At 40.4% G+C, this 24,409-nt stretch overlaps 1 protein-coding gene across 1 annotated transcript in view; it reads right to left on the bottom strand.

Annotated features, from left to right (window-relative positions):
- Nucleotides 1-24,409, bottom strand: part of FIG4 (FIG4 phosphoinositide 5-phosphatase) — a 174,578-nt gene that overhangs the window by 68,422 nt on the left and 81,747 nt on the right. The window contains exons 11-16 of the mRNA XM_043439281.1: nucleotides 19,014-19,147; nucleotides 17,624-17,740; nucleotides 15,597-15,642; nucleotides 14,475-14,623; nucleotides 13,304-13,470; nucleotides 2,663-2,801 (exon numbers count right to left, since the gene is read on the bottom strand). Coding sequence (XP_043295216.1) covers nucleotides 2,663-2,801; nucleotides 13,304-13,470; nucleotides 14,475-14,623; nucleotides 15,597-15,642; nucleotides 17,624-17,740; nucleotides 19,014-19,147 — 752 coding nt within the window. The remainder of the gene's footprint in view (nucleotides 1-2,662; nucleotides 2,802-13,303; nucleotides 13,471-14,474; nucleotides 14,624-15,596; nucleotides 15,643-17,623; nucleotides 17,741-19,013; nucleotides 19,148-24,409) is intronic.

Genomic DNA, 24,409 nt, shown 5'->3' with positions numbered 1-24,409 from the left:
ACAGAAACCACTACAATATTGTAATTAGCCTCCAACTAATAAAAATAAATGGGAAAAAAAAAAGTAAAATCACGAAATAAAAAAAAAATAAAGAACACTAACAATACTAATATCTGTTGGACTACTATGTGCTAAGGATTTATATGATCTCATCTGATTCCCAGAAAAACCTACAGGTCAGACACTATCACTATCTCTATTTTACTGATGTGGAAACTGAGAACTGAACCAGTTATATGTCTTGCTTCCGGCCACACAGGTACTAACTGCAGGCAGTCCCTCCAGAGCCTGGCTGCTTCCAGACTGTGTGGATCATGCGTCAGACCCAGTAGCAAGTACTTCCCATTCATATTATATTTAATCCTTAAAGTGACCTGTGAGGTGTGTGTAGTCATTTCCTTTCTATAGTTGGGAAAACAAGATTTCCAGAGGTTTAGAAACAGGTCTAAGGTCACACACCTGTAGAAAACCCAACCCAGCTCTACCCTAGTGTCCATGCTCCAGGCTGGGTATTGCCTCTGGCTAATTCTTCTGAGAATCAGCATACGGATTTAACCATCATCAAAATAACTAGTATCGGTGGGTGACTAGAAAGGCCAAAATAAAGTACTGAAATTTATCCTACAGTCTTTATTAGTACAGTTGATAAGCAGTTTCAGTTGTTGATGCCAAAAATCAATTTTTGGAATGTTCACATTCTAGAGAAAAAACAAAACAAGGAGACCAAGTCAACTGTGAGAGCCACAGTACCTACTCTGATAAAAGTTTATTCTCAGTGGGAGGTGTTTAGTTGATTTACTTACTGTACTGTCTAATCAGCTGCATAACCTCAGTCAAGACACATTTTCTCTGCAACTCAGTTTCCTTTTTTTAATTTTAAAACTGGGAATGTAACATCAGCTTCATTTTATTCCCACAAATAAGCACCAACACTGCCTGTCTCAGTTATGTAACTCTAGGTTTAACTTATGCCTATAATTTACTAGCAATTTAATTTCAGCAACAGAAAATCGAGTTTTGCTTGTTCCCCAAGTTGTATCTTAATAGCTTCAATACTTTAAGGTAATATAAATTTGCAGAAAATCAACCATATTTACCCATAGTCAATTGCATCAACAAAGCTAAATATAGGTATTTGCACTTATCTCTCATCAAATAAACATAATTAGCTCCAGATTTTTTTGTCAGCAAAAATTCATGGCAATCATTTATTAATATAGTGGAAAAATCAGCACTGCTTCATTTATAGGGAAAGTAAGGTCAAGCATTAAGCTGGTTATTCCAAGAAAATGTACTTAAAGGAAGAAAACTGAGAAACATATAAACTCTGACATTTTCTTAATATTTGAAATATTCCTGAAGTAACAGAGAATTTGGTAACATCTGTAACATTAGCACTTGCTAATTCACGAGTTGTTTGTGGTCTGTCCACACAATTAGCACAGACCGGCAATGAACCCTGTAGTGTTCCCAAGGCACTGTTGCACAAAATGAGGGATAGGTCACATGGATGCTTTGAGAGGAGAGCCTTAGGAGCAGACTTGACATCTCAGGCCTTTGAGCAGAAGGGACCAGGCTCAAGTCTCATATGTGAAAAATGTTGCCCATTATTAGAACATGACTCTTCAATTAACAACTGTAGAGAGTCCTCTCATTAAACCCTTACAATGACTCTGTAATGTGTATCCTGTCATTTACATTGTGCAGGGGAGGGAAATGAGACTTAGCGAGGTTAAATAACTAGCCCAAGGTCACACGGCTGCAGAGACGCCAACTCAAGTCCCCTGACCCTGCAGCCTGTGCTACACAGGGAGTCCTGTCCAATCCTCAGGACACAGTTCATTTATTTGGGGACTACTGCTACCAATTTAACTGTCATCAAAACAGCCCATACAGTGAATGACTCCGGAAAGCCCAGGCTGAGCAACAGGGCTGCTGGGACTGGTACCTGCCACAAGCACCCTGGCTCTAGCTTCTTGTCCTCCCCAGTGTCAGCAAGAGTTCCCTGTGCTTCCTGGAGGAAAGAACACTGGAATTCCAAAGTGAGGCTGCCTAGACACCACACTGAAAAACCAAAGGCGATTCCTTACATGTTAAGAGTTCTTTATCACCCCACATTTGTAGGAAGCACTCAAAAGTTATGTTACTGGTTTGCACCAGTGGAGCTTCAACCTAATGTTCAATGACTTGAACCTCTGAAACTTTGTATCTTATGAAAATACAAACCAACTGCATTTGTTAATGACGATTTCCCAATGTTGAAGCTGAAACGCCAATACTTTGGCCACCTGATGCAAAGAGCTAACTCATTTGAAAAGACCCTGATGCTGGGGAAGATTGAGGGCAGGAGGAAAAGGGGACGATGGAGGAGGAGATGGTTGGATGGCATCACTGACTCAATAGACATGAGTTTGGGTAGGCTCCAGGAGTTGGTGATGGACAGGGAGGCCTGGCGTGCTGCAGCCATGGGGTCGCAAAGAGTTGGACACGACTGAGCGACTGAACTGAACTATAAGGACATCAACAATACTAAATTCCTCCTGGCAAACATGTAGCAAGGCTGACTACTTTAGCCTATATAATCATTTCTCAAAAAGAAAGTTCTCATATTCAAAATAACATCAAAGCTGAGTTTAACATAGTAGACCAGGAAGAAAAATACCTTCTTCTTGTTGGTAAAAGTCTCATGGTATTTTTATGATGCAAATAAAAATCTGTCGGGAGTTCCCAGAGATGAGGTTTCCCTTCAGTAGGATGGAAAACTCCCAGGAAGAGATTAATGGAATCTTGTCTGTCAGCATCTAAAAAGCAAAAATACATAATTCAGGAAATCCATTACTCACATAAGCAACCCAGGGGAATGCTTTCTTAGGAGGATTAAGGGTACATCTGGGATGTCATAGAACACACCTCTGAAAATAATAGCATTTATACTGTGAAAGTCATACACAACATCTAAAAAAAAAAAAAGTCATACACAACATCTAAAACACCCACTAAGATTTTGAGAATTAAAATCTTATTTCAAAATGTTTCCTTTTTACTCTATACGTCTCATAACATAGAGAATAGTGAACATAAACTGCTTCTTGAATTTTGAGAGACTCTTAAAAAGTCTTTAAGAACTGCCCTAGTTACCTTAGTGATTGTATTTTTAGAATAAAAACATTCTCACCATTTGTTCGTTTACCTGAAACAAAGAACATCTTCACTTTATGGCAAAGACAGAGGAGAAGTCAGACAAATAAAGCAGTCCAATTCTTACCCATATTCTGTTGCACATCCTTGAATAAGTCAGTTTTCAAGTTTCTCCTTTTAATCCATGAAAAGATACTCCATTTCTTTAGGAGAGACAACGTTTACAACATTTTTTTCCCCTACAGCTGTGTTTGATAATGAAGGCAGAGTGTGCACGCAGAAAACAGTGTCACTCTAACCAACCTCTCCAAAATTACCTTTTCAAAACAGACTACAAACTAATAAAACTGACCCCCCCCCCACACACACATACACACTCTCTCCTCTTTTTCTCAATTGTATTTTGGTAAAAACGATAAGCACTGAAATGGTCTCATGAGCCATCCTTCCCGTCCTGCACAGCCCCCTCCCAAGCATCCTTCATTCTTTCCATTCTGGTCTCTGAGCCCTTGTATATTCAAGTTAGAGGCAGACATCCACAATATAAATAATAATCTCTTTCTGAAATTGAGCACAGAACCAAAAAGACGACAGAAATGACTGCTTTTGAAACAGGATAACATCATCATAAAATCAATTTTCTTCCAACAGCTATAGTGAACACAGAAAAATCTGAAATTACTGTACTCATTGGGCTATTTGGTCATTTTGGCAGAAGCAATAAATGAAATTTGGTACATTAAACATGGTTTCCAGTTATGTATTTTGACAGGAAGCATTCCATTAAAACAGCGCTCACCTTTTATGCTACAAGTAATATATGAAAGGGATGTGTTTATATAATGAGTCTACTTGGAGCCTTTTTTCCATTTGTTGAGAGAAAACATCAAGTATTAAATGATGCAGGCATTACCACCCCAATTTGCACCCTCTTAACACAATATGAAAGTAAACATTACTGCTTTTATAGTAATTATATTCTTTATGATTCTTGAATAGCCTTAATGGCACTTAATAATTCACACTATGCAGTACCTCAAAATATCTTAATTCTATCTAAAGAAGCTTTCCATTTTTCAGCATGTTTTCAAGGAGTTTCTTTTATCCCTAATTAAGCCTAATAGTAGTTCCTTTAATTTTTGGCAAGTATGATAAAATGTAAGATTGAGAAACCTAACCAAATAACAGATATGCCTTCAAAGGATCATAGTGGAGACTCTTGAATGTACTGCTGTTACATTAACTTACAATGTATCTATGGTATTTACCTCACCTACTAAGCTTAGAATCTAAGGCCAGCCCTAATGAGCCTCAGGATCTTTTCCTGGCTACTTTTGACTGCAGATGAAGTTTTCACCCTCTGGAAGACAGCAGTACTTTGGACCGAGACAAAAGCTTAAAATAGGTAGGTTCTCTGCAGTTGCAGATAACAAGAGGGCAAAATAACTACCTACTTTTATATTCAATTGTGCTTTAAAGGAAAAAGGAATATGCACCTTTCAAACTCCATCCAAATGGTTAATCACTAATGCACTGTATTTCAATAGGTCAGGCTTGAAGATAACAGTTTTTAATTAGCCAAACATTTTTATTTGGAAACTAGAATATTTGTTGACCTAATATTAAATTAAGTCCATGATAAAGTGGCCTCTGAAATCAGTAATGAAATGGGATGCTATTCGATAAACAGTACTATTTAACCAGGGTGAGGAGCATACAGTGAACTTAGACCACTATTTCCTACTGTATGTTGAAATAAATACCAATTAAATGTAAGAAAGACAAAGATCAACACCCTAATAGAAAAACATGCAATTTTTAAAAGAAACAAATAGATGATAAACATTCAAAACCTCAACTTTACTATTATTCAATAAACACTGCAAACTGAAAATAATGCAAACCATTTTCTACTTATTAACCTGGCAAATACTTTCCAAAATGGGCACTCCTATATTCCTCTGAGAGAGAAATGATTGCTACATCCTTTCATTAAGGCTATCGGGGGCGGGTGTGTGTGTGTGTGTGTGTGTGTGTGTGTGTGTGTGTGTGTTTAAAGATCCTGAAAATATCTGTGTGTGTGTGTGTGTGTGTTTAAAGATCCTGAAAATATCTGTGTGTGTGTTTAAAGATCCTGAAAATATCTGTCTGTGTGTGTGTTTAAAGATCCTGAAAATATCTATACTCTGACCTAATAAATAGGCTTCTGAAATTTTCATAAGATAAAAAACATGCAAAAAAGATGTTTGTTTAAAAGAAACATAAATGCACAATAAAAACAGGTAACCTGACTATGGTGCTTCTAAAGGAGACTGCCGCAAGGCTACCAGAAATTAAGTTGTAAAAGAATATTTACGGTCATAAAGATTACTCACATTATCTAAAAGGGCAAAAGCAGATATACATTACCTGTACAGTAACTAGAAGGATCATGTTCCGCTAAATATGAACAAGTTGCTATCTCCGAAAGGTGAGGATTATATGATTTATTTGTGAGTTATTTTATACTTTTTATAATTAGCATATATTACCTTCATAACTACAAAAAAAAAAAAAAAACCACCATTCATTCATCCAAGAGCCTACTATGTCCCACACTAGGGATATGGTCTATACATAACTGATTATCTGGCTTTCACGGGGCTTACATTCCACAGTGGGAAACAAAAATAATACCCAAGTAAATAAGGTACAGGGTACTTTCAGAGGATGTTAGTTCTATGAAAAAATAAGAGTGACATGAGAGTGATGAGGGACACTTAGGTCGAGTGGTCAGGGAAGCAGGTGGAGGCTGCACAATGTCAGGAGCAGCACGAAGGTGGCGGGGGAGCGGGCGGCTGGAGGGCAGGGGGCAAAGAAAGAGCAGGACTGGGGAGAGCAAGGCAGACCACACACGGCCTCGAAGGCCATGGCAGAGAGTCCGATCTTAAATGCGATGAGAAGCCCTGGAAGGGATTTCAGAGCGGGCAGTGATATGATCTAACTCTCGAAAGGTTCACTGTGGCTGCCGTGAAGAGCAAGAACAGAAGAGGGGAGGCCGAGGGAGGAATCAGGAGCCACGGCAGCTGTTCAGAGCCACCAGCTGTCTGCACCAGCCCGGCCACAGTGAGCAGGAAACACGGGAGGATTTGGGATAGACTCTGGAGGTGGAGCCAACCAGGTTTGCTGAGAGATGAGACTGGGGAAGATAAGGAGAATAAAGAAATTAAGGATGATTCCTAGGATTCTGAACTGAACAATGGGAGCAGAGGGGAAAAAAGAGAAAAAGTAGAGAAACAAGTTTGGGGCAGAGTCAATAGTTCCTGCTGGAAATGATTAGTTTGAGATTCTTCTCAGATATCTGTGGTAGGAAGAAAACTTGGCCTCATGACCTTCCCTCCATAGTTTCTCATGAATATTTCATCTTAGATGGAATATTATGAATATGAAAGGCACAAAATATATTATTATGAATATGAAAGGCAGAAAAGCGCCTTTGTAGATGTAACTGAAATGACTAATCAATGACTTCAAGGTAGGAAAATTAACATGTCTTACCTGGATCGGCCACTGGAATCACAACAATCCTTTTAGGGCAGAAGAGGAAAGCAGACAGATTTGAGGCACAAGGGCTGACGCACCATCGCTCGCTTTGAAGATGGAGTAGACCACAAGTCAAGGAAGGCAAGCAGCCTCTCAAACCCGAGAATGAGCCCCAGCCAGCAGCACATGGGCACAGTAGTCCGAGAACCACCTGGGGTTCTGCCAACAACCTGAATGAGCCCGGAGGCCTCCGGATCAGAGCCCACATTCTGACTTCATTGCTCTCATTTGGACTTCGGCCAGGTGAGAGCCTAAGCAGAGAACACAGCTGGGTAATGCTATTCCCAGACTTCTGAACCACAGACACTGGGACATAATAAATGGGTGTTGTTTTAAGCCACTGAATTTGTGATAATTGGTTATGGCACCTGTAGAAAACTAACACAATATTCAGGAGGAGATGCCTGAAAGGTAGGCATTTAGATAAGTAAGTCTGGAGTTCAGTGGAGGAGTCAGGGAAGAGATATATATTTGAGTGTCAAACACATGGTATTTAAAAGCTGGGTGAGATGCCCGTAAGGTAAAAGTGTAGAAAGAGAAGAGGAGAGTTTAGAAATAGGGCAGGAGAAGTTACCAGCGAGACTGGGAGAGGCAGCACAGAGGTGAGTTTCAAGAAAGAGGGAGTGCTCCACCGTGATACAAGCTGCCGAACAGCTGAGCAAGGAGAACACAGGAAAGGAGCCCCTGGTTTGGCAGTGGGACATTGTGGGTGATTGTGACAAGCCCAGGTTTGGGGGCATGACAGGGCAGAGGCTCAGTGAAGCAGGTGGAGAGAACAGGATGTGAGAGAGGGACAGGTGTGCAGATAACTCTTCCAAGAGGTTTTGCTTTAGGAGAGCAGAGCTTTTGTGAGCAGTGGTTGTGGTTAAGAATAGAAGGAAAGGTTAGATGGAAAACATAAGGTGTGCTCATGAAAATGAGGCAGCAGAGGGGAGAAACTGACCACATACAGCAGTGAGCATATAATGACAGGGGTTCAGTCCCTGGGTCGGGAAGATCCCCTGGAGAAGTAAATGACAACCCACTCCAGTATTCTTGCCTGGGAAATCTCATGGACAGAGGAGCCTGGCGGGCTACAATCCATGGGGTCACAGAGCTGGACATGAATGAGCAACTAAACAACAACACCACCACACACACACATATATATGTATATATACTTGTGTATATATATGTATATACAGCTGGTCTACTATTAACTGTGCAGGTATCTTATCTCTTTTTTCTTAAAATAGGATATCAATTAAATAAGCTTCAGAAAAAAATATTCAGGTTTACCTACATATAAATATAAAAGAAAATTAGAGCTTGACAAGGAATTACAATTATAAACTTCCTCCTAACATCCAAGAGAATGCCTAGGTACTTGTTCTTTTCTTATTGACATCCTACAACTGCTTATGTAGCCAGTTATAAGAGAAACCAAAGGACATTTCCTAGAAAGAAACCCCAGAACATGGTAATAATATGTGAAAACTCAAAACAGTTTTTAAAATGAACCTAAAGGGGAGTCAGTTGGGTTACCCACATAGTATTCATCTGAATATATTCATCGGAATATATATGAATACATGAACCAAGGATAGAATTCTTAACAACCTAATTTCAAGTACCTTCCTGTCTACCTCGGAGACATAACATGGACAGACTGATTCACAAAGTTATCTTGAGTGCTTAAAGAAAATGGTTCTGTTAATATATTACCATTATATAATATCCATTGTAATTTAAAATTAAGTTGTACACCCCAGTGGCACCATGCTTCTCAAAATAAAGAAGTCTGTTTTAGCCATATCATTCATAAAATAATTCCTTTCATAATAGTTCCTCTTTCAGTTGTGCATAATTTCGCGTTACCTTTCCATCGTGTGCACGTTACTTACTTACGACTACCTTCTGTCTTTTAATTGTTCTCCTTTCGTTTTTAATCACACACAGCTACACATTCACTCTCTGTGCTCTAATCTTAGTGAAAAACACACAACTTGGTCCTTAAGTGTCTCCCACACTGGAGGCAGATGCTTTAACCTCTGAGCCACCAGGGAAGCCCTAAGTGTCAATAATAACTCCCAATTCAGGAACAGCCCTGAACAGGAGAGGACAGCAGACTGGATGACCCTTTCCTCAGGACAGTTTTAAACCTTGTTCATGATAACACATACCCAGAGGTATATGTACTTGTTGGCACATGACTTACACAGCTGTTGAAGCTGAACTGTGTTCCCCACAAAAGAGATGTTAAAAGTCTTAAGCCCCAGGACCTGTGAATATGACCCTATATGCAAATCAAGTCTTTGCAGATGTAGTCCTGTTAAGATACAGCCACGCTGGAATGGGGCAGGCCCTGCATTCAGTATGACTGGTGTCTTCATAAGAAGAGACACGAGCACCCGGGGAGGAGAACAGCACGAAGACACAACAGGAGAGGAGAACATCATGTGACACCGGAGACAGAAATGAAAGCCCCCCAGTTTTAACTGCCAGCCAAGGATCATCAGCAAACCATCAGAAGATAAGCAGCAAGGAAGGAACCTCCCCCAGAGCCTCCAGAGGGAGCACAGCCCTGCTGACATCTTGATTTCTAACTTAAAGCCTCCAGGGCTGTGAAACAGCACATTTCTGTCATTTTAAGGCACCCAGCTCATACTGCTTTGTTACAGAAGTCCTAGAAAACCAGTACAGTAATGAAGCACAGCCAGTGAGACTGCCTCCAGAGAGACTACCTTAAAACCATTCTAGTTTACAAAAACAAGTGAAACCACATGTTATTTTTAGTGTTTTAGCTATTTATAATAATGATTTGCAATAATGTTGTAGCCACTTGGAATCTATCGATATATATTAATATCATTGGGAACTATAGCAATAAGTGTAATAAAGGATGATGGGAATACTTCAATATTTTTGCTTTAGAAATCTAGAATGTCAACTTACACCACTGACCTGAATTTCTAAATTTGACTTTCCTAACTCTTGATTTTTGTTCAGATTAATATACTTTGATTGTAAAGTTCCTAAATCCAGCTCAAGGAGTCACGCATACAGAGTAATATCCAAACACTCTAAAGGTCTATAGTGGCTTTGTGGTTTATGTTATGCATTGAGCTTACCATCTGCACAATGGCCATAATTCTTAGTGAATTCAAAAGACATGATTTGAGCAGTCTAAGAGCATTACTGATAAGCTACATGTTATTAAGCTGATATACTTAGCCCTGTTGATTTCTGAATTCAGGGAAAAGGGGAAGCTGGGGAGGGCATAGGTAATGAATTAACTCATGTGCCATGAGCAAGGCAGCAGGGACACCATAGTGAACCAGTAGTAAATAAGATGCTCATGAGCTCGTGGGTCTCACGGCGGGGGACACAGGGACACACAACACAACTAATAGCACAGTCAAGGATTTAAGTGCAATTGGGCCAAGTGCTGCAAAGGCACAGAATGATACAAGAACAAACCCTGGAGTACCTTCCTTGCGAAAGTGAAAGCAGAGTGAGCTCTGAAAGCCTCAGAAGGCTGCAGTCTTATGTTCCCATGTTCCAAGGGGGTACAGGAGGAACCTCTGGCAGAGGAAGCCTAACCTAGTCAGGAAAGAGTGAGAAGGTCCGTGTGCCTGGAGAGCCGCGGTGGGGGAAGGGGATGGCATGAATGGCAGAATGGCAAGGCAGGCGGGGCCAGACCACACAGGACCTCTAGGTCTGTCCTGCACATCCCCCCGTACCCACCAGGCTGCCAACCAGCTTCCGACCCCTCTGCAGCATGGAAACAGGGATGGTCTTACTTGATCTTGACTCCAAAGTGACCCCCATGCTCCCCACTTCCTGCTGTTCATGCTTTCGTGTGATAGATATCCTGGGTTATGTAGTGAATTGTTTCTCTCTAAAAAGATATACTGAAGCCCTAAACCCCAATATCCATTAATGTAATCTTATTTGAAATTAGGGTCTTTTCAGACATAATCAAGTTATGTGTGCTCAGTTGCATTTGATTCTTTGTGACCGCATAGACTGTAGCCCACCAGGCTCCTCTGTCCATGGGATTTTCCAAGCAAAAATACTGGAATGGGTTGCTATTTCCTTCTCCAAAGGATCTTCCTGACCCAGGAATCAAACCAGGTCTCCTGCATTTCCTGCATTGGTAGGCGGATTCTTTACCATTACACCCCCTGGGAAGCCTGAATCAAGTTAAGATAATGCCATACTGAATTAGGGTAGACCCTAATCCAATTAGGGCTTTGCAGGTGGCACTAGTGGTAAAGAACGGGCCTGCCAATGCAGGAGACATAAGAGACACGGATTTGATCCCTGGGTCAAGGATCCCCTGGAGAAGGAGATAGCAACCACCCCAGTATTCTTGCATGGAAAATCCCATGGACAGAGGAGGCTGGCGGGCTACAGCCCATGTCACAAAGGGTCGGACACAACTGAAGTGACTGAGTGTGCATGCGTGCTAATCCAATGTGACTGGTGTTCTTACAGGAAGAGGGAAACTTGACACAGACCTAGACACAGAGGAAGAAGACCGTGTGACAATGGAAGCAAGACAGCTGCAAGCCAAGGAACACCGAGGACTGCTGGCAAAATATCAGAAGCTGGGAAGAAGCATTCTCCTCTATGGACTTCAGAGTGAACTTGGCTCTGCTGACAACTTGACACCGACCTTCTACCACTGAACTGTGAGATAAGTTTCTGTTGTTTTACATCACCTAGTTCTTGGTATTCTGTTGCAGCAGCCTTAGGAAACTGTCACAGATTTTGCTTCTGTGTGAGTGGGACCATGATTTGCTTCTGAGCAATGGTATATGGCAAAGTGATGGCATGTCACCCCACAGTTACATTATGTTATATAAGACTGTCTTGCCAGAAGACTCATTCCAGAGACCCTTTCCCATGCCAGTGATGAAGACGCAAGCTGCCATGAGCCCTACAAGGAACAAGTCCACAACGAACTGAATTCCCCCAACAAGCACATGAGCAGGGAAGCAGATCCTCCCCGAATCAGGCCTCCGGAAGAGACCACAGTCTGACTGACATCTCCACTACAACTTGGTGAGACCCTCTGCAGAGAACCTGGCTAAACTGTGCCTGGAATTCTGACTCAGAGAAATCATGAGATAATGAATATATGTTGCTTTAAGCTCTCAATTTTTCAGTAATTTGTTAGATAGCACAGAAAACGAATATGCCTGCACAGTAGTATAGCAAACTGCCTTTGCATTCTCTCTGGGCACGGAAAAGGCTGAAGGCTGACTCTTTTGTGAATGTTTTCATGTACTCTCCTGAGGTTTCCAGCACTGGGGACAGCTGCAGTTCCCTTGGTGTGGGCACAGGCATCTTCTTACATCAGGCATTTTCCTGCAACTTCTTCCTTGGGAAGCCAGTGATCAATCACCTCCTGGTTCCCGCTGCTATGGTCCCTCTGGCCAGGACCTAGGCCAGTGCCATGCCAGCACCCTCCCCCATGGGGCCCACCTCTGGCCACCTGGTAGGTCTAATGATCCTTTGGCTTAACCAACTCTAGGAGGGGAGGCCATTCCCAACATGGCAACTCAGCCCGTCCCTCTGCTTCAGCTTTGCCACACAGCAGCCCAAAGCCAACAGCTCCACCAGTTCCCTCCAACGAAAGAACACTACATTAAGCCTGCCCAGAGTCCAGTTCTCTCCAGGCTGGAGGTAAAGAAGCAGGGGTAGGGGACAGTCACTGTGTAGCAAAAATTCAAAGAATCTCTTTGCCAATATCTCTTCTCTACATTTTGTAAACGTTTTTATCTTTAATCTAGTTCAAGAGTCCAAGACTCACAAAATCAACCTGAACTCTTCCTTTAAAAATTCTGTGCACGGGACCTGTCTCACAATCACTTTGGTGGGTGACATCAGAATGGAGGCAGAAAAAGTGTCATTTTAACCACCTGTTGCTGTTAGTACTCCCAAGTCATAAAATAAGAAAAGACTAAAATTTAGTGTTAATGTTACTTCCCATTTCTAGCTGACATTTAAAAGAATCAGTGATTTCACATTCTTAGACAAATGTTAAAATGATGAACTCTATTTAAAAATAATTACTCAACACTCTTAAACTGATCTATGTATTACCAGGGCTTCCCGGGTGGCTCAGCTGGTAAAGAATCCGCCTGCAATGCAGGAGGCCTGGGTTTGATCCCTGGGTCAGGAAGATCTCCTGAAGAAGGAAAAAGGCTACCTACTCCAGTATTCTGGCCTAGAGAATTCCATGGGCTGTATAGTCCGTAGGGTTGCAAAGAGTGGGACATGACAGAGTGACTTTCATTTTCATTATAAGCAGAAACTAGGAATGAGGCAGAAGCCAAGGAATTACAGTACTGTGAAGTATATAAAAGCTCCAGTTATGGGTGGCCCAAGCGCCCTACTTAAAATACAAAGTTTATTCATTCATTTACTGCATATTTACTGAGCGCTTCCTAAGTGACAGATTCTGTTTTATTTAAACTTTTAAAATATTTAACTTTGACATTACTTTTCCAGTTAGCTTTAAAAACAGGGATATGTAAAAGAGAAAAATGTGCATCAGGGTAAGTCTCAGAAATGCATATAACTCCAGAATTACCTGAAAAGGCATTGCTGTAATATCGAGATAGGGTCTGCATGATGTCTTTTGAGTGCTGGGTCCACGGTGCTATCTTTCTGTAGGTTTTTACACGATGAACAAGTTGGGAACCACCATACTGAAGGGAAAGGGTATCCCCATGGTCTTCATAGAGTTCCTCAAACAACCTAAGAAGCCCAAGTAAAACACACAAACACTAAAGAATTTCATCCAAAGTATTATACACCTTATTCACTTAGCTACAAACTCAAAACAAGTCTTGTCCTACATGAATTCCTCTGAGCCTTTCTTTTCAAGTAGACTCTTCAACATCTTGAAGATAAATGCATATGCAAAATGTATCATATTTTATAGTAATAGTCCAATAAGCAACAAAGTCACAGAAAACTCTAAGAAAAAAAAAAAAAAGCAGGGGGACCAAAAAGGCATAACCCACCCAAGGCTAAACCAAGGTGGTTCCACTCTCTTAAAAGATTCCTAACTTTCCGCAGCCTGCCAGCTCAATTTACCTCCCATGACAGAATTTCCTGTTCTCTCTGAATTGCCTTTGCAAGAAAGGACAAGCTCTTGTCACATCAAACCATATTCTTTCCTAGAAATACATGTTTGAAACTTATGTTTCTTCAAGTGCCTGTTAAGGTTTTTTAAAGCAGTGATGGCTGAGATCTGGCCATTTGTGAGCTGAGCACTCTTATGGACATAGCCTTGATGACTATCTCAGAGGACTGATAATAGCCGTCACTGCCTTTCAAGAAACACTACTTCATGCACTGTCATGGACCCAATGGACAGTGAAATAACAGTGTTTCTTACCGAAGAACCAATCTTTTATCTATCTTACCTGTTTAATTCAAAATATATGAAGACATATTACTTTTTTCCTAACACAGTCTGAGATCTTTTTTTTTTTTTTAAAGAAACTCACTAGTTTGGATTTATCTAAAGTACACAGTGTTTTTTGATAATTAACATGAATAGGAAAACAAAACCATGGCAACAACACACAGGGCTTTAATAGAAATAGATGTTACCAAATTTAAATAACGTCTTTTAACAACATAATTTTTGAGAAGCCAAAGGGGGAAATAAGTTCATAAAAGTCCTTTATGATTAATCAAGTTTGCTTTCTGTCATTACCAGCATTTGAAAGGCAAAAAAAAATAAGGCTTACCTAACTGCATCTGTATCAAATTGTAGATTTGGTTTGTCAATTAAGCCTAAGGAGTACAGTTGATAAGCCAAAGCACATTTCCCCACCATAAACTGTGCTGTGTTGGTGCGATCCAAACAGTCCACACAGTTGGTTCTAAGAACACCAGTCTAAAGAGAAACACCTTAAATGGTCAATCATTATTCAGTCATCAGAACTACTTCCATCCTACTCAAGATTTCTTTAAGAAGACAAGCTGCAAGTAGGGTGTTATTCCTGAACAAATAATGAAGCATTTTTTTTCATTATAAAAGGTTATATTTTAAAAAAAAAGGTTATATTTGCTATTACAATATTGCTCCAATAGCATCATTATACCTTCTAGTCTATATTTGAATTTTTCTATAGTTTAACAAGATAAAACAAATAGCTAACATTTTCCACATGTACCAATTAGTTAAATATGTGCTTTTCCTCCTGGTCTATCTCCTTTACTGTACAAACCAAAATATTTAGTGACTGAGGGGCTGTTTCATTCTTAAAGCATAATTAATATATATAGTGATTATCTGGCTCATTTTCCAAAGTCCTTCTAATTTATTCTTTACACATTTCTGTTTATGTTTCTATTTCCAATAATTTTATATTATGTGAAAAAAATCTGAAAGTGAAAGTTGCTCAGTTGTGTCTGACTCTTTGTGACCCCATGGACTATACAGTCCATGGAATTCTCCAGGACAGAATACTGGAGTGGGTAGCCTTTCCCTTCTCCAGGGGATCTTCCCAACCCAGAGATCAAACCCAGGTCTCCCGCATTGCAGGTGGATTCTTTACTAGGCTGAGTCACAAGGGAAGTCCAAGAATACTGGAGTGGGTAGCCTGTCCCTTCTCAACTCAGGAATTGAACCCGGGTCTCCTGCACTGCTATCAGGGAAGCCCCCCCAAAAATCTACAGGCTATTACTATTTCAGCCACACATCCTTTTCAAGAGTTAAACACTAGCTGTAAGGCATTAAAACTTGTTCTCAAATGATTAATAATGTTGCATTCAGTAAGAAGTATCTCTCTCCATGGTTGCTTTCAGAAAACATCACACACAGTGAATACAGATTCTGTTCATTATTAACACAATGTCATCTATACCTGCAGGCGACCAGTGGGAATCACACATCCTCCTAGTTCATTCCACCTGTGTTTAAAAATACATGCTTTAATTTTACAATATTTAATAACATAATCTATATTCATATTTGGTACCAGCTCTTTATTAAGAATCAAAGTAACAGGGCTGAATGCCCCTGAATAATCAGTTGATTCAGTTTACTTTCTCAGTAAGTGAATTTGCAAATAACAGAGATGGAATGCTACCCATGCTCTCCTCAAAGGGAGGCCTGGAAAGGAGCATCTTAACCTGCTTCGGCCCCACACACTAGCATTTTGTCACCCACGTTCATCCAAAATCTCTTACTTTAAGCCCATTTCCTGTTCGGTCTCTATAGACATGAATAATAATTGCAGATCAACTTTATAATACAATCTACCAGGCCTGCTCCTTCTCCCCCCGACTTTAGGAGGTTCTACTTCCTTCAGCTTTTCTTCGTGGAGCTTTGCTACAGTCCTTTCATTGTTTTTACAAACTTCTTTATTATTTTCCTTTCCACATGTTTTCTCCATGTGCCAATGAAGGCATGAGGAAATATTCTAAGTACTATGTAATGACATTAATCTTTTAATTATTTAAAAGAAGGTGCAGTGCAGAAAAAGAGTTAACACAGCAGGCCTGACTGCTATCCTCAGAAAGGCCCGCTTACAAGGCTGGCCCTTGGCTGGCGCTGGGAACTTTAATTTCCACTATTCCCAGAACAGATAAGCATGGCTCGTGGTGCCTAAGCTGTCTGTAGAAACAACGTGGTTTGCTGAACAGCCTTTCCTTCTGGGAGCCTGAAATTTTGGTAGCTGCCAGGCAGAGCTGCCTGTGGGACCACTTCTAGTAAAAACCCTGGCACTGAGTCTTTAATCATTTCCCCTGGTTGGCAACACTTCACGTTCGCTGTCACAAGTTGCTGGGGGAATTGAACATACTTCGTGTGACTCCACCAGGAGAGGACTCTGGAAGCGAGTGCCTCATTTCCTCTGGACTTTGTCCCATGTGCTTTCTTCCTTGGCTAATTTTGCTTTGTTTTGCTTGTTCACAATAAAACATAGCCAAGAGGACAACAATACAGTGCGACCCCTGAGTTCTCTTAGGAAATCACAGAGCCCGGGAGGGGTCTTAGGGACCCTGGTCACAGGTGCCCTGCAATTCAAACTATAACAGTAGGATTACTTGCAAAGATGTACACATTAATAATTGGTTAGGTGTTTTTTTTTCCCTTGCTTTTTGCATGTTTTTTCTTTACCATTATAGTTAACTTTGTTAACTGAAAATAAAATGCTGGAAATACATAATATTGGTTCTTTAAAGATAAATTAAGCACAGATGCTTGATCTGAACAAGCTCACAAAGTAGTAATGAAGAAAGATTTGTGAGCAAATAACTATAATACAGTGATAAATTTCATTAAAATGTTAGTATAGACTGGTCTGACTCTTTGGGACCCCATGGACTGTAGCCCACTAGGCTCCTCTGTCCATGGGATTTTCCAGGCAAGAATACTGGAGTGGATTGCCATTTCCTTCTCCAGGGGATCTTCCTGGCCCAGGGATTGAACCCGGGTCTCCTGCAGGCAGATTCTTTACTGTTTCAGCCACCAAGGAAGCCCCAGTGAAGAAAGATCTGTGAGCAAATAACTAATACAGTGACAAATTTCATTAAAATGTTAGTATAAATACTAATCTATAGATGGGTGCATAAGAAAAAAATTTCCTGCTATTTAATACTGAAACACAGAATTCATTACAGAAAGTTTTATTTTACAGAAATACTTTATGTAACATTTATTCTAAGAAGCAAGAGATTCTGTGGCTTCTATCTCAAGGTATGTAGCTGCCAGGAGAATCTCCCACCCTCATGAATGTTCATTCCACAAACACATGGACAGGGTGTCGTCTCCCCAAAGGAATAAAGTCATCTATCTTCCAAGAAGTACAAACTGCTCATGTCTAGAATACTTTTTGTCTATAAGAGCTAACTTCTTGATATCTTTTAGGGTTTAAAACACCATACGTACTTTTCATCTGGCCGCAGAATGCTACAGTAAGAATCGGGGCGGTTTACAAAGAAGCCTGTTTTCTTCACCACGCTTTCTGCAATCACATTCAGGCGATCTAGAACATTACACAGCTTGCTGAGAACAAGGAAGAAGAGTAAGAGAAGTGAGAAGGGCCCGACTCTTAACATGCACCTATGCTTATACCTAAAGCAAAGGCTACAGTAATGATACTTGGGAATGCAATTTTTTAAATCTCTGGTTTGTACTCAATAGGGACATTGTAAGAATTAATTTCTAGAATGCAAGGTGTACTCAATAACTAGCAAGATTTGGCACAAGAAGGGCCTGTCACTCAATAGCAACTATTGGCAAGCCTTAAACTTGGCACATGGCATCTCCCAGCAAGAGCCTTTTCCGAAGCCTTTCACTCCCCAAGAGTGGAGTCAGTGAAGTCAACACGCAGTCATGAAATGTGAAGAGAGCACAATGCTCAGTGGAGCTGTTCGGGAAGAAAACACTGGTAAGTAAATTACTATGAATGGCACCAACCAGTAACCAGGCTTATACTCTGGGAAGTGTGTGTATGTGTGTGTGCACGTGCATGGATCTAACTACATGAAATGATTCAGAGAAAAGTACAATGAGTCAAGTGCAAAACAATACAGTGACATTAAGAAAATGAGAGAGCGAGACCTTGATGTGAACCTAGCGTTTGTATGACGCCCAGCAAGTGAGTCAAAGGACAGTGCAAGGTTAATGAGAGTTCCTTGGAAGAGATGAGTTTTGAATCAGAACTTGACGGTAAGAGAGGTGGGAAAGCACCCTGGGGAGGAGGGAGGAGGAGTGGAAGGAGAGGAAACAATAGGAACAAAGGGTCCAGAACTGGACTTCGGCTGCTACGCTGGAGACAGAACATGACGGTTAGCTTTTCAGAAGCAGAATAGCCCTGGGAATAAAGGAGTTATTACATTCTGGAACCAACCAGATGTTAGGGCTTTCACATTACACCAAGGGGTCTGGATTTACTATAAATGGTGGGAGTTAGTGCTGGCTCACCCATGAGTGAGAACATCTGAAAGTGGCGTCTGAGAAAGGAATTAAACAGGGAGATAGAATGAAATAGAAAAAAAAAAAAAAGGTGAAACTAATGCCTTTGAGGAGAAGCAGCAGAGGAGAGGTGTTCTGAAGTCACTAGATACTTCAAAGAGAATTTGCAAATGGTAAAAATGGTGGGCAAAAAGAGTTTGATCAAGTAATTTAAGCCCTCTAATTATACACCAGCAGTTAAACAGCCCCTCAAGCAGGTTCACAAAGGAAAATAAGAGTAATTTTACAGGGGAGGTTGCTTCCTGCTATTCTACATCACAAGAAGAGGAAAACCTAAGCAGACAGACGAGCATCTGCTCACCTTTTGGTGTACTTCGCCATGTCCCACGGAATATAAATAATCGTGTGCTCGGGAGGCAAAAACTGGTTGAGGTAGGTCACAGCAGCTACAAGCTCTTCGCTCAGAATTCTCTCATGCTTCCTTTTTTCTCGTTCCTTTTCCAAAAATTAAACATCGTCAGTGTTCAAACTGTCTTAAACTGGAGAAACAGACTTTTAACATAACTTTGCCACTAAGGCAAGACAAAAAGATGAAGTGCTAAATATAAAAAAAATGAAACCTACCTTATTAAGGTTAAAATAAATGCAAAGAAATAAATACGCCACTGAATTACGATCAACAGACAACGAGCACTAAAGACTCAAGGAGATCAGATTTCTTGCTCGTAACCTCCTGCAGTCCCAACAAGTCCAGCTCAGCCCACACAGGCCTGTCCTACATCCCCCACACCCCATTGTGGCAAAGGAAAACTCCCCAAAGACCAGAAGAAAGGACCCCCAAGCCCCAGTCAGCTCAGGACCAGACAGAAATCAAGTGGGCTTGGATGAATAATCCCCAAACTGGCAGAGCGGACAGCGTTTTCATAGCCTTTCATATGATTTTAAACTTGACTCTCATAAAATCCCCTGGAGGTAGCCAAGGCAGTCATGTCTTCCCCTTTTACGCTGTGGCTGAATGTACTAAAGCTGAGAGGGGTGGATGGGACTACATCTGAGCAGTCCACCTCCTTGCCTGCCTGCTGTAGCTCCGGAGAGACCACACTGCCTCCCATTCAAGAGGAGCTGGTGTGTTATTACTCAGCTGTGAGCTTGGAGCTCATTCTCTGCCTCCTACCAGCCAGTTGAGACCCTCTCAACTTTTCTGAATTTCCTCATCTATAAAATGGGTAAGAAGAAGAAATACAGATGGCTAACAAACACATGAAAAGATGCTCAACATCACTCATTATCAGAGAAATGCAAATCAAAACCACAACGAGGTACCATTACACGCCAGTCAGAATGGCTGCTATCCAAAAGTCTACAAGCAATAAATGATGGAGAGGGTGTGGAGAAAAGGGAACCCTCTTACACTGTTGGTGGGAATGCAAACTAGTACAGCCGCTATGGAAAACAGTGTGGAGATTTCTTAAAAAACTGGAAATAGAACTGCCATATGACCCAGCAATCCCACTCCTGGGCATACACACCGAGGAAACCAGATCTGAAAGAGACACGTGCACCCCAATGTTCATCACAGCACTGTTTATAATAGCCAGGGCATGGAAGCAACCTAGATGCCCATCAGCAGACGAATGGATAAGAAAGCTATGGTACATATACACCATGGAATATTACTCAGCCATTAAAAAGAATACATTTGAATCAGTTCTAATGAGATGGATGAAACTGGAGCCCATTATACAGAGTGAAGTAAGCCGGAAAGATAAACACCAATACAGTATACTAACGCATATATATGGAATTTAGAAAGATGGTAACAATAACCCTATATGAGAAACAGAAAAAGAGACACAGATGTATAGAACAGAATTTTGGACTCTGTGGGAGAAGGCGAGGGTGGGATGATCTGAGAGAATAGCATTGAAACATATATATTATCTATGGTGAAACAGATCACCAGCCCAGGTTGGATGCATGAGATAAGTGCTCGGGGCTGGTGCCCTGGGAAGACCCAAAGGGAGGGGATGGGGAGGGAGGCGGGAGGGGGGATCAGGATGGGGAACACATGTAAATCCATGGCTGATTCATGTCAATGTATGGCAAAAACCACTACAATACTGTAATTAGCCTCCAACTAATAAAAATAAATGAAAAAAATAAAAATTAAAAAAAATAAATAAAACGGGTAACAGTAGCACCTCCCTTAAAGGATTACTGTGAGGTTTAAATGAGATGAAACATCGTAATTTCTTAACAGAGCATCTGATGCATGGTAAATATTAATACAAAACAGACCATTTGTATTATTATTCTGATCAGGACTTTACTCAGAAACAAACATGAAAACAAAAAGTAACTCAGCAATACGGACTATTACTGGCATCAAGATAGGTCTACGCTGTTTTCAACCATGGTGGTTACTTTTCAACTGTCATGAATTTAATTAGATAATCACCAAGGAAACAAAAGAAAACGTATCTATTTTGCACAACTGTATATATCAAATGGAGGAATTAGAGTTAAGACCAGTGATAAATCAGTTTTAGGTGAACAAATATTAGCTTATTTTTACATCTGAGAAAATTAAATTACATACCTGGAATTTTTCTCAAAAGTATTTTAAACCAACTAGAGAAACAAAAAGTTTGTGAATTTCTTATGTCAAATCTGACATTTAAGGAGATGCAGAGGTAAGGTTATTTCATCAACTTTGGATCATCTCTATGCAAAGAGCATGCTTTATGCAGTCTGCCCACAGTGGATTCGTTACTGAATTGTTTAATCAACTATCCTTGGGTCACAGACTCGTTTAACAACCAGATGAAAACTACATATGCAAATGACTTTGTACATCATTTCAAAGGGTTCAGAGATCCTCCCAATAGCCGTCCAAGGCCCCCAGATTAAAGTCCTTTGATGGATAATGACATCAGACCCTTGGTTGGCTTCCTATTGATCCTGAGCAGCAGCACTGAAGGTGTAAGGATTGCTGCAAAATTTTTGTCAAGCAGTGTCTCAAACTTACACACAGGGGGGAAGGAGGTGGGAAGGAGATAGTTCACACACAGGACCAAAGAGAAAAATCAAGAAAGGTGTTCCATTTTAGACACTTCATACGGAGGCAGAACAAAGAATGACTATCCCTTGATCTCTACACACACACACACACACACACACAGACACACTTTGACTAGTTAACATGGACTTCTTCCAAGTGAACTGAATAAACATCTTCTTCTATCCTATGAATAAAGTAATTGATGACAAAAACAATCAAACATTTTTTCTAGTCTACAAAACAGCAACTTAATCTCCAAAGTATTTTCTCATTATTGTCAGGATTTGTATGACAATGAAATAATAAACAACAATGATTTTAAAATCTATTGACCGGCAATTAAATATTAAGAAGTAAATATTCATTTGAGATATCTGGGCAGGAACACTTTATAATCACATGTATCTGATATTATATTTTGAACCTGCATACTTAATAGAGAAATAGTTTATTTCATACATCATGAATTTCCATTTAACCATAGCTTTTAACTACACTACAAGGACTCTGTAATATATGAAGAAAATTCACTAACTTAGGCTGACATTTATATTCTAGTGATAACTTTTTAATTCAGTGCTTCAGCAATAATTTATTTCTATACAAACAATATCTTATTGCCTATACATTTATTAGAAAATTGTTCATGAAGGTTCTTGTTAGTAGAATTTTGCTTCTTGAATTTTTTTATGTTTCTTATTGCTACTGTGTGATATCAGGCTGAGGTTATGGATCATCCAGCTATTGTGTTATATTATTCTGAATTGACAGCAAGAGAGATGAAATTTCTGAACTGATGTAAACAAAAGTCTAAAAAGTGATGTATTTAATACTTGATTTATTTTACAAAGTCAATCCCTGATTGTCATTATATATATATTGTCATTATATTATATATTATTACATTATTTATATATTATAATTATATTCTAATTAAGTCATTATATATATTATAATATAATATTTAATATATATAATATATTTTATATTAATAATATATAATGACAATCAGGGACTGACTTTGTCAAATAAATCAAGTATGAAATACATCACTTTTTAGACTTTTGTTCACATCAGTTCAGAAATAATAATCAATAATTAATATTAATATAATAAATGTTATGTAATAATAATTATTTATTATTAAATAAATGTGATGTAAACATTACACAAATTTAATTAAATAATAAAACCAAAAAAAATTAAAAAAATAAAACAATGGATAATTATTAATAATTAATAAAATAATTATTATATTATATATAATATTACAGGAGTTTTGGGTGTTGGCAGTCATCTAATTGAAGCAGATCAATAATTTCCTAAGCCAAAGAGTGACAAAGGGAGAACTAAAGCTTCCTGCTTGACTGTCCACAGCTCCCCTCCTCATCATGTTCCTCCTCTGACACACACACAGACACACCCCCACACACACACTCCCCACAGACACACACACCTCTGAACCCACGCACTCAGTTCTCTGGCCCTCTCCCAGCAACCAGCTCACAGTCTGCAGCCCCAGCCCACGCTCTGCCTCCACTCTGGCCAGGCCATCATTCCCACCCTCACCTCTCCAGCTCAAGCCATTCACCACAGGTAACTCCTCTGCCCTCACCATTTCTTATCCGAACCTCTTTTATTTTCAGACAGCTTGTTTTAAACACCCCAGCTCACAAGAACCCCAGCCCACTGACAGCTCTGCTTTCCCTGCCACCCTCTCCATGATTCGCCCTCCTCCAGCCCAGGTTGCACGGTCCGCTTCAATTAGAAGACTGCCAACACCCAGGACCCCTCTGATCTGCCCTTTATGTCATCCCTGTATGGCAAAACTAAATGAACCCAGTTATCTACTTCCTCTGTGTGTCTGGGCTTCCCTGGTAGCTCAGCTGGTAAAGAATCTGCCTGCAATGCAAGAGACCCCGTTTCGATTCCTGGGTTGGGATGATCCCCTGGAGAAGGGACAGGCTACCCACTCCAGTATCCTTGGGTTTCCCTTGTGGCTCTGCTAGTAGAGAATCCACCTGCAGTGTGGGAGACCTGGGTTCGATCCCTGGATTGGGAAGATCTCCTGGAGAAGGAAACGGCTACCCGCTCCAGTATTCTGGCCTGGAGAATTCCATGCACTGTATAGTCCATGGCGTCACAAAGAGTCGGACACGACTGAGCGACTTTCACTTTCTGTGCTTATACCCATTCACTAGCACTGCCAGGAAAAGTCAGGCAATAGCACGACTTAAAATATCCTGGAATTTGCCACCACCAACCTGGAATTTACCCTTAGCATTGCCTGGAGGTCTCTGGTCAACCCACCCTCCCACATATATGAAGGTTGTGAAACTTCCACTACCCTCAAACTTTCGCTCTGAGCAGGTAACCTTCCCTCTGACCTTAAGGACAAGTTAAAGCCATCAGGAGGGAAAGTAAGTGCATGTGCATGCATATAACACACACACACACACACACACGTACCCTTATGATTCTGTTCTCCCATTAAAATAACTCCTCCCTCCAGGTTTCAGATTTCCTCCTTTCCTCTCAAGTACATTATGCCCCGATCATCCCTTCTCTTTCCTGTATTCTCTCCTCTCCTTAAGGATCTCAAACAGATCCTTCCCAAACACTTTCACACACATCACTATGATCTCTTCAAGAAACAACAACCAGATGAAAACACCAACTCTTCCACATTTCTCACT

The sequence above is a fragment of the Cervus canadensis genome, chromosome 20 (genome assembly GCF_019320065.1).
Source record: "Cervus canadensis isolate Bull #8, Minnesota chromosome 20, ASM1932006v1, whole genome shotgun sequence".
Lineage (NCBI taxonomy): Eukaryota > Metazoa > Chordata > Mammalia > Artiodactyla > Cervidae > Cervus > Cervus canadensis.
This window is presented reverse-complemented; position numbering and strand designations above follow the sequence as displayed.